This window comes from Perognathus longimembris, chromosome 10, assembly GCF_023159225.1.
Source record: "Perognathus longimembris pacificus isolate PPM17 chromosome 10, ASM2315922v1, whole genome shotgun sequence".
Taxonomy (NCBI): Eukaryota; Metazoa; Chordata; class Mammalia; order Rodentia; family Heteromyidae; genus Perognathus; species Perognathus longimembris.
The window spans coordinates 20,955,902-20,970,043 of record NC_063170.1 but is presented as its reverse complement, the minus strand read 5'-3'; the positions used below and the strand labels follow the sequence as shown (position 1 = coordinate 20,970,043).

At 52.7% G+C, this 14,142-nt stretch overlaps 1 protein-coding gene across 1 annotated transcript; it reads left to right on the top strand.

Annotated features, from left to right (window-relative positions):
• Positions 1-12,945: 12,945 nt before the first annotated feature.
• Positions 12,946-13,800, top strand: LOC125358423 (metallothionein-2). Its single transcript, XM_048355546.1, has 3 exons — positions 12,946-13,075; positions 13,282-13,347; positions 13,568-13,800. The coding sequence occupies exons 1-3, from the start codon at positions 13,048-13,050 to the stop codon at positions 13,657-13,659; spliced, it is 186 nt and encodes a 61-aa protein (XP_048211503.1). The 5' UTR covers positions 12,946-13,047; the 3' UTR covers positions 13,660-13,800.
• Positions 13,801-14,142: the final 342 nt, after the last annotated feature.

The following is a 14,142-nucleotide window of genomic DNA, read 5'->3' as shown; positions in this document are numbered from 1 at the left end:
GTTGACCAAACAAGACACCTGGGCAAGCAAGATATTCTAAATTCAAAACCCCAATACTGGTTCAAAAACAAAAACCAAGGCCAGCCAGGCACTGGTGTCTCATACCTGTGATCCTAGCCACTCAGGAGGCTGAGTTCTGAGGATCTCAGTTTGAAGCCAGCCTGGGCGGAAAAGTCTCCATGAGACCCTTATCTCCAATTAACCACCAGAAATCTGGAAGTGGTACTGTGACTCAAAGTAGTAGAGTGCTATCCTTGAGCAAAAGAAATCAAGGACAGGACTGGGAATATGGCCTAGTGGTAGAGTGCTCCCCTCATATACAAGAAGCCCTGAGTTTGATCCCCCAGCACCACATATATATAGAAAAAGCCAGAAGTGGCACTGTGGCTCGGGTAGTAGAGTGCTGCCTTGAGCAAAAAGAAACCAGGGGGGTGGGGATATAGCCTAGTGGCAAGAGTGCCTGCCTCGGATACACGAGGCCCTAGGTTCGATTCCCCAGCACCACATATACAGAAAACGGCCAGAAGCGGCGCTGTGGCTCAAGTGGCAGAGTGCTAGCCTTGAGCGGGAAGAAGCCAGGGACGGTGCTTAGGCCCTGAGTCCAAGGCCCAGGACTGGCCAAAAAAAAAAAAAAGAAGCCAGGGACAGTGCTCAGGCCCTGAGTCCAAGCCCCAGGACTAGCAAAAAGAAAAAGAAAAAGAAAGAAAGAAAGAAAGAAAGAAAGAAAGAAAGAAAGAAAGAAAGAAAGAAAGAAAGAAAGAAAGAAAGAAAGAAAGAAAGAAAGAAAGAAAGAAAGAAAGAAAGAAAGAAAGAAAGAAAGAAGTCGTCAAGGGCTGGGGATATGGCCTAGTGGCAAGAGTGCTTGCCTTGTATACATGAGGCCCTGGGTTCAATTCCCCAGCACCACATATACAGAAAACGGCCAGAAGTGGCGCTGTGGCTCAAGTGGCAGAGTGCTAGCCTTGAGCAAAAAGAAGCCAGGGACAGTGTTCAGGCCCTGAGTCCAAGCTCCAGGACTGGCCAAAAAAAAAAAAATCACCTCCAAAGGAGAGATGGGGTTCTCAGGTGATGTCTCTTGAAAGAAGGAAGTTAATGTAAGCAGGGTGTTCGGAGCCCTTTGGGGAGGACTTGGTAGAGGAGCTGCTACACTGGGGTAGGCAAAGTTGCTCCAACCAAGAGCCCAGTTCTGACCCCTCCATGTCCACCTTTTACACTCCATGCCGCTGGCACGTGAAATGGATAATGCCGGGATCAAGGTGAAGGGTTTCTTTCTGCTCCCAGATACGGGATGGCGAGGGGCAGGAAGGGCTGGGGAAGGGCATAGCGCCTCTCTCTCTCTCCTCTACAGGAGATGCTGCGCGCACTCCCACCGGCGGCGGCACCTAGGGACCCAGCCGGGGACGCGTCTCCATGGTAACCTAACCCGGGCGGGGCGCGCGGGAGGAGCTGGTGCGCGCGGTGCGTGGAGGCCGTGGTGCGCACGGCGGGGACGGAGACGGGGATTGGGGAGAGGGGGGGGGGAACACGGCTGCCGCAGTGCGCCCGGCCAGTGCGCACGGCAGAACCCGAGCCGTGCGCGGGGGCGACGCCCAGCCGGCTTTGCACGCGCGCCCCCGCCTGGGGCTATAAAAACCTGGCCACCTGCTGCCACGAGCCGTGCGTCGTGGGATCGCCCGGAGGAGCCCGTTCACCGTCCACAGCGGCTGCTTGCCTCGTCATGGACCCCGAGACCTGCCCCTGTACTACCGGTGAGCCCCCTACTCCCCTTCTGCTGCATGCCATACCCTGTTGCTAGCAAAGAATCCCACGACCTTCGCCCAAGGACACTGGGAGGGCAGGGTCCCCATGTCCTGTCTCTCACTTGGAAAAGGATGAGAGTGTCCAGGTCGCCAAGAGCACAAACGTGACGGCCCACCTCCCATTTTTAAGCCAGCAATGAGGGGTGGGGTGGTGTCGGAGTTTTTACCACATTAACCCTTCCTGTGTCCTCTCGCTTTCCAGGAGACCCCTGCACCTGCGAGGGCTCCACCTGCAACTGTGGTGGATGCGATTGCGCCAAATGCAAGAAAAGTGAGTGCACTCGCGTCTCCACCTCCCCCCCCCCCGTCCCCCCATTGCCCTGCCTCTGCCCTTCCCCCCCCCCCCCCCCACAGCGCAGGATATGGTGCGACCCTCATGGCTTTGCAAAACCTCCAGGGCAGACTTTAACAAAGGCCCTGGCCCACCCACGTAGATACAGAAGAGGTGATGGGTTATAAATTCTCAGAAGATTGGTGAGCAGCTGGGGACTGAGAATTGATCTCAGGTCTACTTTCCCTAGAGCCCCAAGATTTAAAACCTCCACTGACAGGGGAGGCCCCAAGTGAGGGGAGGTGGGGGTGTGAGCTCTGAAGCTCCAGCCCTTGGTGCTTCTCAGGCCTGGTGGGCCCCCCAATTGAACTCCCCAAACCTCCCAGCTCACAGCAGTGTTACATGCATGGGTGAGGGTCATGCATGAGTGAGGGCCTTATACCTGTTCTTGGGTATAAGACTGGGTTTAGGTCCCCCATGGGGCTCTTGCACCCTCTACACCAGCCTGGTCGCCACTCCTCCAAGGCCATTTAGCTTTGTGTGCTTTCTCCCTAAGGCCTAGCATTTCCTCAGCCTGGGCCTGCACCCACCATCCCCAGGGCTCCCTGGCTGTGGACTAGCTGCAAGGTGAGCCTGTCTGATGCTGAGTCAGGCCAGGCATGAGAGGAAGAGCGCACAGCCAACCCTGGTTGAAGTGGGATGGCTCCCCAGTCCCCCAGCTCCTCCCCAGTAATTCCCTCCCCTTTAACAGAGACAGAAGGGAGGCTTCCCATTGGACACCCCCATTTTCTTTGCAGGCTGCTGCTCCTGCTGTCCTGAGGAATGTAAGAAGTGCAGCAGTGATTGTGTGTGCAAAGGAGCAGAGGGGAGCAAAGAGGAGGCGGAGAAGTGCAGCTGCTGCCAGTGAGGATGCCTCCCTCCCTCCCCCACTGTGTGCAGTGTGCAAATAGTGCCGAGTGGCTCCGTGCCGCCTCTGCCCATGGTGGGCATATCTGTCCCCTTCCCCTGCTGCCTACTGACCTGCGATGATAAATCCCATGAACAGCATCAACTAAGGACTGGTCTTTTCTTAAGGGGCAGTGTGTGTGTGTGTGTGTGTGTGTGTGTGTGTGTGTGTGTGTGTGTGTGTTAGGATGGAGCCCACCACAGGGACCCACCCAATTAAAATGGAGGTTTATTTTCCTACCTCTCAGCCTCCCTATGCTCGTGGGCTTGGGGAATTCGCCAAAGGCCTATGTCTATTTCCTAGTTGCTCCTGCAAAGTTTTGAGTCTGTGTAGTGTTATTGGAGGAGAGCCCAGGAGAAAGAAGGCACTCATCTTGGCACACAGCTGCCCTGTTTCCCAGGCCACCACCCTGAATAGCCCAACTCCTCCACAAAATGGCTGCTCAGCTTCTCTCCAAATCTCACTTGGCAATTGTCTCCCGCCCCTTCTTAAGAGAAAGCAAGGTAACAAGAGCTTTTCTCTGCAGTGATTGTGGTCTAGTCCTTGATGAATGAGAACTCTCACACCTACCTAAGTACAGGTTGAGAAGGAACAGATAGGGCAGAATGGACCCTTTAAGGCACATTCCAAAATGATTGCTGAGCATGGGGGTGCACAGCTGTAATCCTAGCACTCAGGAGACAGAAACAGGATTATGAGTTCAAGGCCAGCCTGGGCTACATATCGAAAGCTTGTGTCAAAAATCAAAACAAATACAAAGGATAAATTTGTGGTTACCTGTGCCATATATTTTTTTTGTTTTGCCAGTCCTAGGGTTTGAACTCTGGGCCGGGTGCTGTCCCTGGCTTTCTTTTGCTCAAGGCTACTCTACCACTTGAGCAATAGCACTACTTCCAGCTTCTTCTGTGATTAATTGGAGAGCCCAGTTTAACTTTGAAACGCAACCCTCATATCTCAGTCTCCTGAGTAACTAGGATTATAGGCATGAGCCACCACGGCTTGAACTCAGGGCCTGGGCACTATCCCTGAGCTTCTTGTTGCTCAAGGCTAGCACTCTACCACTTGAGTCACAGCGCCACTTCTGGCTTTTACTGTTTATGTGGTACTGAGGAATCAAATGCAGGGTTTCATGCATGCTAGGCAAGCACTCTACAACTAAACATTCTCAGCCCATACCACGTTCTTTTAAGTGTATTATTCTGACAATTTTGCACCTGAAAACTATATAAAGACTGTATGATTAGTTTGCCCATTTTACTGGTAAGGCAATGGGTAATTTGCATAAGGCCACACAGTTAGTATGTGTTAGAGCCGGAATGTCAAAATAAGGTGCTAAATCAAGTCTAGGCTCCTTAAATTTGCAATGTTTTCTGGCTTCTGGCTTGTCTGCATTGCAAAAAGCATAAAAACCACAGCTAATCACACTGCACTATGATGATGGCTAATATCAAAAGAAAAAAATCAGAAAATAAAGTGTTGACCAGATATAAAGGAACTGGAGTCTTTGTGTTGTGCTGGTGGGACTATAAAAACTGGGCAGCTGCTGTAGGAAACAGGCCAGTAGTTCCGCAAATTTTAAAAATAGGATTACCATATGATCCAGCATTTCTATTTCTGGGAATACTCAAAAGAAGTAAAACAATCTCTTTGGGGGGTATTTTTTATTAGTATTCACTAATAGAACAAGAGTGTAGGTGTGTAATATACTTTGAACAAGTTCATCCCCTCTGTTGTATTCCTTTAACTCCTTCTTCCTTTTTCAAACAGTGTTTTCTGGGTCTCACTGGCCATCTTCACACATACTTGTAACATTCAGCCTCCTTACTGCCTTCCCCATCACAGGGAACCCCCCTCCACTCTCCCCCTTTACATTCATGTGTCATCATCATCATCATCATCATCATCATTTTAGATCTAGATTCATATGAGTGAAAACATGAGATATTTGGCTTTTTGAGCTTAGCTTATCCGAACATGATAATCTCCACTTTCCACCCATTTTCCTGAAAATGATATACTACTCCAAGCAGTATATATACCATCTTTTCTTTAATCCATTCATCTGTTGCTGAACACCTAGATTGATCCCACCACTTGCTGCAATAAATGTACATATGCAAGAATGTGGTTATGCATGTCTGTCTGTCTTTTGTCTGACTCTGAGCTTGTGCGCTCTTTCTCTCTCTCTTTGCCTCAAACATGCTGTGCAAATGTACTTGCTGGTGACAGAGGGACTCAGGCAGTGTTAGGGTTCAGGAAGGCCTTCTGGGAAAATAGCCTTCAAACAGAATCCTGACAGATCCATGTGCGGTGAGAATCAGAGAGTTTTAGACCCCGGGAGCAGCAGGGACAAAGAGCCTGAAGTCAGACAACAAATCATGGCCTTCGTCCAAGAGAGCCACTTTGAAGATGGCCCCAGCAATCCCAGTTGGTGTCTTTGTGGAATCCCCTCACTGAGCATGGCCTGAACCAGGTGACTTCTTTATGCAAATATTTTGTGTGGGAGGGGAAGGTTGTTTCCTTGTACTTATACTGGGGCTTGAATCAAGGCCTTGTGCTTTTGCTCAGCTTTCTTTCTAAAAGTTTTTAAGTTCTGCCACTTGAGTCACATCTCCATATTTCTGGCTTTTTGCTGGTTAATTGGAGAATTCATGTTGCTTCCAAATCTCAATTTTCAAATCTCTGCCTTCTAAGTGGCTAGGATTACAGGTGTGAGCCACCAGTGGCCAGTTCAGATACAGCCTTAGACCACCATCCTCCAACCTCTACTGTGTATTTGGGATTATAGGCATGTGCAATTTTATTTTTTGTTTTTGTGCCTCCTGTGGCTTGAACTCAGAGCCTAGGTACTGTCGCTGAGCTGAGCTTTTTTGCTTAAGGCTAGCACTTTACCATTTGAGCCACAGCTCCACTTCTGGCTTTTGGGTGGTTAATTGGAGATAAGAGTCTCACAGACTTTCCTGCCCTAGCTGGCTTCAAACCACGATCCTCAGATCTCAGCCTCCTGAATAGCTTGGACTACAGGCGTGAGCCACCAGTGCCCGGTAACAATGGCATTTCTTTTCTGACGTTTCCACATGAAAGGCTTCTTCTTGCCTTGTGACCATACAGCAAGGGAGTGGAAGGGACATATCCTGCCCTGAGTTGCCATCATGTGACCATTTGGGCCCATGAAGTTAGAATCCCATACCTTGCACACCCCTTTGTACACACACAGCACCACTATCTTTCACTAAGGATGAGTGACTAAAGGGCTGTCACATCTGTTGTGCTTGCCCTCTCGTTCACTGACACCCTCCATGGCCCTCCTCTTCTGCCTTTCCACTATGAGATGTCTATGGAGAAACCCAAGGTGCCTAGAAGATCCTCCACCCATAGCTTATGTAGGTCCCAGGCCTTGGTACAGTAGCCCACAAGACTGAAATCCTGCCAACCACCATGTGAGGGAGCTCCCAAGCGAGTCCTGCCCCAGCTGTCCCTTGGGATGACTGTACCCTTGACTGGCACTTTTATTGTCATCTGCCAGAAGGCCCAATTTAACCACACCTGAATCTTGCCCCCAAAAAAACTACATGTGTGATAATATATGTCATCATAAATATGTGTCATCTTAAGGTGCTAAGTTGTGCACTGGTTTTTATGTAGCAATAGATAAGTAATGAAGGCCAGGTCTGCAGGAAGAGGAGGAAGAAAAACCAAGATCAAGCAGAGGGCACCTGGATGGGAGGCACAATCACAGAATCTCACCAGGGGGAGAAGGCACCTAACCCTCTGATGTCCATGCAAATGAATGTTGGCATGTGCCAGCCTGTTTCTATAGTTGCAGTAATGGAATTGGTGTTCTGTATTTTCTGGCCAGTGTTCATTGCAAGAAAGGACTTTGGGGGTCTATAGCCTAGTGGTGTATGGCTCCTACCTACCATGCACCCTGGGCTCTAGCCCCAGCGCTGATACAAACAAACAAACAAGAAAAACAGTCCAGGTGAAATCATCTTCAAGCCTCCAGACAGCTTCCACTGAATACTGCTACGTGACCTCAGTCAGTGTGCCACAGAACAAGATAGTCACCCCACTCACCCTCTGCCCCAAACCTGACTCCTAAAAGCAGGAGAGAGAAGATAAATGGGTTGTTGTTTGAAATCGCTAAATTATGAGCAATCTGTTGCATAGCTACAGATAACCAGTGCAACCACAGTCAACATTTTGATGAGAACTGTTCTCTTCCAGACTGAGCCTGCCTCCCACTCTCATCTTTCTGGTACAGCTCCTGTGAATCTTAGGACACTGTAACACTTGGATGTCTTAAAACCCCACAGTGGACCTAGCCCTGGGGTGTTCTTCCTTGAAAGTAGGATTCTACCCAGAATGATTGAAGCAAAAAAAGAAAATTATTGGGGGCTGGGAATGTGGCTTAGTGGTAGAGTGCTTGCCTAGCATGCATGAAGCCCTGGGTTCGATTCCTCAGTACCACATAAAAACAGAAAGAGGCAGAAGTGATGCTGTGGCCCAAGTGGTAGAGTGCTAGCCTTGAGCAAAAGAAGCTCAGGGACAGAGCCCCAACTTTGGGTTCAAGCCCCACAACAAAGGGGGTGGGGAAAGGAAGTTGAATACTATCAAAATAGACTATTTGCAACTATGAAAACAAAACAAAGAAACTTGAAAAAAGAAATATAATAAATAATAAAAGAAAATTAAACCTGTAGCTATGACCCTTAAATTCTAGTGCACTCAAATCTGAGGCTCAGAGGTGGCCTGGTACACTGCCATCCCAAGATCTACCCATGAGAATCTAGTCCTGACAGCTCACCACTGCTGCTCTGCTTAGTATTTCCACTTAAGAGTCAGGTTTCAGGGTAGTGAAAACTTTTCTTTCATTTTGCAACCAGAGACCTAAGAGGAACTGGAAACCAGGAAGGGAAGCACAAAACAAAATTCTCTTCATTACATCACTGGACAATATTTTTCCTTTTATAGTGCTAGAATTGACCCCATGACCTTGCACATACTAGGCAAGTTCTCTACATCACCAGTTCTCTTTGTTCTTCACTCCCAAACATACCATCTCACTGTGGAGCCCTGGGTAGCTTTAAACTCAAGATCCTCCTGTCTCTACCTCTTTCCAGTGATGCAGAATTTGGAAAGTTTCTTTCCACAGTGGCTTAAGGTAGCCAGAACCCATTCACATCTATGGCTCTACAACTGGCAGCAGCCACTAGTGTTGCAGTCCTGTAATAAGCAAGGCCTGCTTAGTGTAGAAGCTCAGCAGCAGACAATAAATGGCTGCCAGTGTTGCACCTCTACTGCCCACACTACTGGCATAGCCTTCTCAGGATGTTGTCTCAGGGACTGAATAATGCGATTTAGAACAATGGAAGACAAGAGAGAAGAACTCTGAGAGAATTATTTCACCTGAGGCCTCTGCTGCTCTGTGTGCCATCTATCCTGATCAATTGTGTGATCTCTACTTTTTTCTGGGGTCTAGGGGTTTTTACATCTTGAGTGTCACTGATTGGTTGCTCCTATGCAAATGAGGTGTAAAACAACTGGCCAATCAGAGAAGACCCACTGAATCATGGCAGATCTGAAACTGTCATTAATTAGGTCTGTCTCTTAACATTTGCCCCCCTTCATACGCACACTAATATTATCAATAACTGGGAAGGGTGGAGGCAAGATATTCTATTCTCTACAGCTGGGTTTTAAGTAATTTCATTGTTATTATTAAGGTGTACAGAGGGGCTACTATTTCATAAGTCAGGTAGTGAATACTTATCCTCCTCCTGTCCCTCCCTACAAGTTACATAGATCGTTTTTCACATAGTGTATACCAAATAGCACGATTGCATTTATTCACCCTTCCTCGCTCCCTTTCTGCACTCTCCTCTAACCCCCAAGAAGAAAAAAAAAAAAAGTAAAACCAAACACCAACAACAAAAGACAGCTAGAATTTATTTATTTATTTTTTGGCCAGTCCTGGGCCTTGGACTCAGGGCCTGAGCACCATCCCTGGCTTCTTCCCGCTCAAGGCTAGCACTCTGCCACCTGAGCCACAGCGCCCCTTCTGGCCGTTTTCCATATATGTGGTGCTGGGGAATCGAACCGAGAGTTTCATGTGTAGGAGGCAAGCACTCTTGCCACTAGGCCATATTCCCAGCCCTAGAATTTTTTTTTTTTAACAGTCTAGCATTTTCCATAGTCTTGTCTCAGCTGGCCAAGCCAGCAATGCCTTCCACTGCAAGATGTTCTCCAAGGTGGACTGTAATCTACAGAACCTTTCAGCTTTTTAACTAAATTTACCCTTTTCAAGAATGCCAAGAAGTCAAGTGCCATTATGTTCACACCTATAATCCTAGCTACTCAGGAGGCTGAAATTTGAGGATCACAGTTCAAAGCCAGCCTAGGCAGGAAAGTCTATGAGACTCTTATATCCAATTAGCTACCAAAAAAAAAAAAAATAGAGCCAGAATTGGAGCTGTGACGCAAGTGGTAGATAGCCTTTGACGAAAAAGCTCAGGGACAGTGTCCAGGTCCTGAGTTCAAGCCCCAGAACTGGTACCAAAAAATATAAAGTGTTAGGAATAAAAGAGTGTGCCACTACACCTGGCCCTGTGCTGGGAAAGGTGGCAACAACTGCTCTGTGTTTTCTGCTTTGGACAGGGGTGAGGAGGGAGACAAATCAATCAAGGTCTCTGGGGCTTGGCAAGTGGCTCAATGCTTGCCTAATAATATGTGTGAGTCCCTAAATGGAAATCTTGTCAAAATAATAAGAAGAAATCAATCAGGGATTATACAAATGCATACGCATTACAGTCATGGAAAGTTCCAGGAAGGAAAAGAACTGGCTGTTGATCAGCAAATTCCACCAGCTTCCGGGGCACGGGGTCAGGAGGGCTCCAGGAAGAGTCTGATCTGAGCTAGGAAGACATTTCCCCAGGAACTTACAGTAAGGGCTGCTAGGACAGGCTGTCCTGTCACATCCACCCCTTCACTGGCTCCTGCCTTCCCTAAGCCTGCCAGGAAGCTTCCAGTAACCATTTCCTAAGTCCTTGGATGACACACTTTGGGCAGACTAACGCAGTGCCAGACACATGCTTTCTGGGTTGGAGGAATTTGGGCGCTGCCGCCTACACATGGGTGTTTTCCTTTCATGCGTTTCTGGGTAGCCAGCTGTCTACACAACTGCTTGGCACATGCCTCAGGCTCTCAGGCTCAAGGCATGGTTGATCCACCTAGGAGGCCCTCCTCCTCCTCCCTGGCTGAATTAGGGGGTCCCGTAATTCTAAGAGCCCCCACTGTAGCAGTTTTCCCTCTTCATGTCTGCACCTGCCTCCAGGAATGAGCTTCTCCCGCATAAGGCTTCTTCATCTTTGTTCTCTGTCACTGCTGATGTCCAGGACTGCCTTTAGTATCTGCATCCCTATATTCTGCCCATTCGCTCTGTGACCCCAACATTCTCATCTCCAAAACGGGGATCATAGGGTGCCTAGCAAGCATGAGGTACTGAGTTCAAATCCCACTACCAACAAAAGTCAAAATAATAAGAGGCAACTGGAGAGTCCTACCCCCTGGGTGTCACAGGATTAAATGAGATCTCGTACATAATCCATGTATTTCGGTCTCTGTTGTATATGTAAGTACTCAGTGCGCAGAGGGCAGTTTCATCCGAGGCCACATCAGTCTGGACCTAGTCCAGGGTTCGGTCACGGGTCTAGCACTTCCAGCAGTTTTCAAGCCAGGGGGATCCCCAGACCAGCGTCCCCCAGATGCAGGCCCCGAAGGGAGGGCCAGAGGCAGGGCGGAGAGGGGGAGGAGTGGGGACAGGGAGGTGTGGGGTGGGGTGAGGAGTGGGAGGGAGAGGAGTGGGAGAAGGAGGTGTGGGAGGGGGAGGAGTGGGTACTGGGAGATGTGGGGTGAGGTGAGGAGGGGGGGAGGAGTGGGAGGGGAAGGTGTGGGAGGGGGAGGAGTGGGTACTGGGAAGTGTGGGGTGGGGTGAGGAATGGGAGGGGGAGGAGTGGGTACTGGGACATGTGTGGAGGGGGGGTGTGGGGTGGGAGGAGGTGTGGGAGGGGGAGAAGTGAGGACTGGGAAGTGTGGGTGGGGGGAAGGTTGAGGGGGCGAACACAGCAAGCGACGGGGAGAGGAGAGTGGCATGGAAGAAAGGGGCAAGCACAGGGCTGGGGAACTGGGAAGGGTCGGCGATGGCCCAGGGGTCCGCGCGGCCCTGGAGGAGTCAGCAGAGTGGGGGAGGCGAGAGTGGGCGCACAGACTCGAGGGCTCCTAGGTACGCAGCCCCAGGGGGCGGGGTTGGCACTCATGGTGGGGGGGTGAGAGGGGGTGGTGTGGCTGCTTAGTGCTCAGCCCGTGGGAACCGCATGGGGATCCACATACTGCCCCAGAGGGTCCGCACACAGCCCCAGAGGGCAGGGTCGGCGCAATGCCCGGGGATCCGCACACGGCCCCAGGGTGCGGGATTGGCGCACAGATTTAGAGTGCTCCTACACACACAGCCGGAATTGGAGGGGGGTGGGGGGTGAGGTCAGTGCACCGCCCGGAGATCCCGCGTACGGCCCCAGGGAGCGGGGTCGGCGCCCGGACTCAGAATGTTCCTAGACACGGGGTTGGAATTGGAAGGGGGGGGGGGTGGTGAGGTCACTGGACCGCCCGGAAATCCGCACACAGCCCCAGGGGCAGGGACGGCGCTCGGCCAGGGGATCCACACACGGCCCGAGGGAGCGGGGATGGCGCACGTTCTGGGAATCCGCACACGGCCCTAGAAGGCGGGGATGGGCGCACGGCCCCAGGGATCAGCACACGGCTCGATCGGGCGGAGACGGGCGCACGGCCCCGGGGATCCGCACGCGGCCCTAGGGGGCGGGGATGGGCGCACGGCCCCAGGTAACCGCACACGGCCCTAGGGGGCGGGGATGGGCGCACGGCCCCAGGTATCCGCACACGGCCCTAGGGGGCGGGGTCGGCGCACGGCCCCAGGTATCCGCACACGGCCCTAGGGGGCGGGGTCGGCGCACGGCCCCAGGTATCCGCACACGGCCCTAGGGGGCGGGGATGGGCGCACGGCCCCAGGTGTCCGCACGCGGCCCTAGGAGGCGGGGTCGGCGCACGGCCCCAGATATCCGCACGCGGCCCTAGGAGGCGGGGTCGGCGCACGGCCCCTCGTATCCGCACGCGGCCGTAGGGGGCGGGGATGGGCGCACGGCCCCAGGTAGCCGCACACTGCCCTAGGAGGCGGGGTCGGCGCACTGCCCCTGGTATCCGCACGCGGCTCAACGGGGGCGGGGTTGGCACACGGCCCCGTGGATCCGCACGCAGCGCCCTGGGGCGGCACACAGCGGGGGCGGGGATGGCGTGATGGCTTAGTGCCTGGCCCGTGGCTTCCGCATACCGCCCGAAGGGGTCCGCACACACTGCCCGAGGGGGCGGGTCAGTCCCCCCCCCCCATCCCCAGGGATACTCACACAACCTGGAGGGAAATTCGTCCACGCCCAAAGGCGTAGGATCCGCGCCCAGAACTGGGAGTTCCCATTACTCAGGGCCAGAGGGGACGGGGGCTGCGCCGAGCCCGAGAAATCCGAACACGGCCCAGGGGTCGGCACACGCGGCCCAAGGGAGTGGGCTCAGCGCCCGCACTAAAGGTTCCAACACAGCCGGGGGTAATGTGCACCCCGCTCGGGCACGGGGGGTCCGCGCACGGCCCGAGGGGAAAGGGAAGGCAGAGTAGACGTGCGGCCCGAGTGATCCGCTCGCAGTCTGAGGGGCGGGGCGGGCGCCGGTACCGAGGGCAGCACGGCGCGTTCCCCTTCTGCACCCAGTGCGCCCGGCGCCGTGCGCAGCGCGCGTGACTCAGCGGGGGCCCGGGGGGGGCGGCACCCGCCCGGGCGGAGCCTTTGCGCTCGGCCCGGTTCCTTGCGCTATAAAGTCAGCGCGCGCGCGCTGCGCCCCACAACGCCTCCTTCGGTTCCGAATTCTGCTCTTCGTTGCGTGTCTGTCTCCGCACCCGTACCGCTGCGCTCGCCATGGACCCTAACTGCTCTTGCGCTACTGGTAAGGGGAGCCAGGAGGGAAACTTCGGGCCCTTTCGCGGGGCTTCTTTCTCAGCACCCTCGATCCGCAGCCCTTTTTACTAACAAGCTGTTGAATTAGTGGCTTGCCCGCCCGAGTTCCCCACGAATTGCTTGTGGGACCTGGGACTTGGGATCGAGCCCGCGTTCACGTGTCTGAGACTGACTTTACAACCTTTCTCCTTGCAGAAGGACCCTGCGCCTGCGCCAGCGCCTGCAAGTGCAAAGAGTGCAAATGCACCTCCTGCAAGAAGAGTGAGTTGGGGTCCCGTTCTCTCTGCCCTCCCCTTCGCGGTCCCCTACCTCTGCCTAGCCATCCTCGGGAGAACTTTAGCTGTGGGGAAGCTGGGTTGGGGGTGTTATCGTGGCACCTGGCCGGCACCGAGACCCCGATTACGGCAAAGGGTGGGGGTCCTTTTTCCTTTACCCCCAAACGCTAACTTGGTCTGCTGCTCCTTTGCCCCCGCCCCCGCAGGCTGCTGCTCCTGTTGCCCCGTGGGCTGTGCCAAGTGTGCCCAGGGCTGTGTCTGCAAAGAAGCATCTGAGAAGTGCAGCTGCTGCGCCTGATGTGGGGATCCCCTGCCCCCACGTGTAAATAGAGCCATTGTACAAACCTTTTTTTAAAGTTTTTCTTTTTCACATCCCAGACCCAGGCTCCATTCCTGTTTCTATAACATGTATGGCTGAGAATAAAAATGGTTGATTTGATTCTGACTCTGGTTTTCTTTGTGCACCTTGGAAATAAAGGGGCTGGGGTGAGAGATTGGGGTTCTAGGTGGCTCACTCCTGTAATCCTGGTGACTAGGAGGCTGAGACCTGGAATTTGGGAGTGCAGAAAGTGCGAGAGACTAAGCAGCCTTCCCCCCTCAAAGAAAAGGTGAAAGAACTGGAGGCAAAGCTCAGATGGTGGAAGTCCAATTGTTGGGGGGGGGGGGGGGGGCAGGCGGGCAGGAGCAGGGCAGCAGTGGAGAAGCTTAGTGCATGGTTCTCTGAGTTCAATCCGTGTTGCTGGCACACACACACTTTGCAGGAGGAAGGAATCAAGTGGTA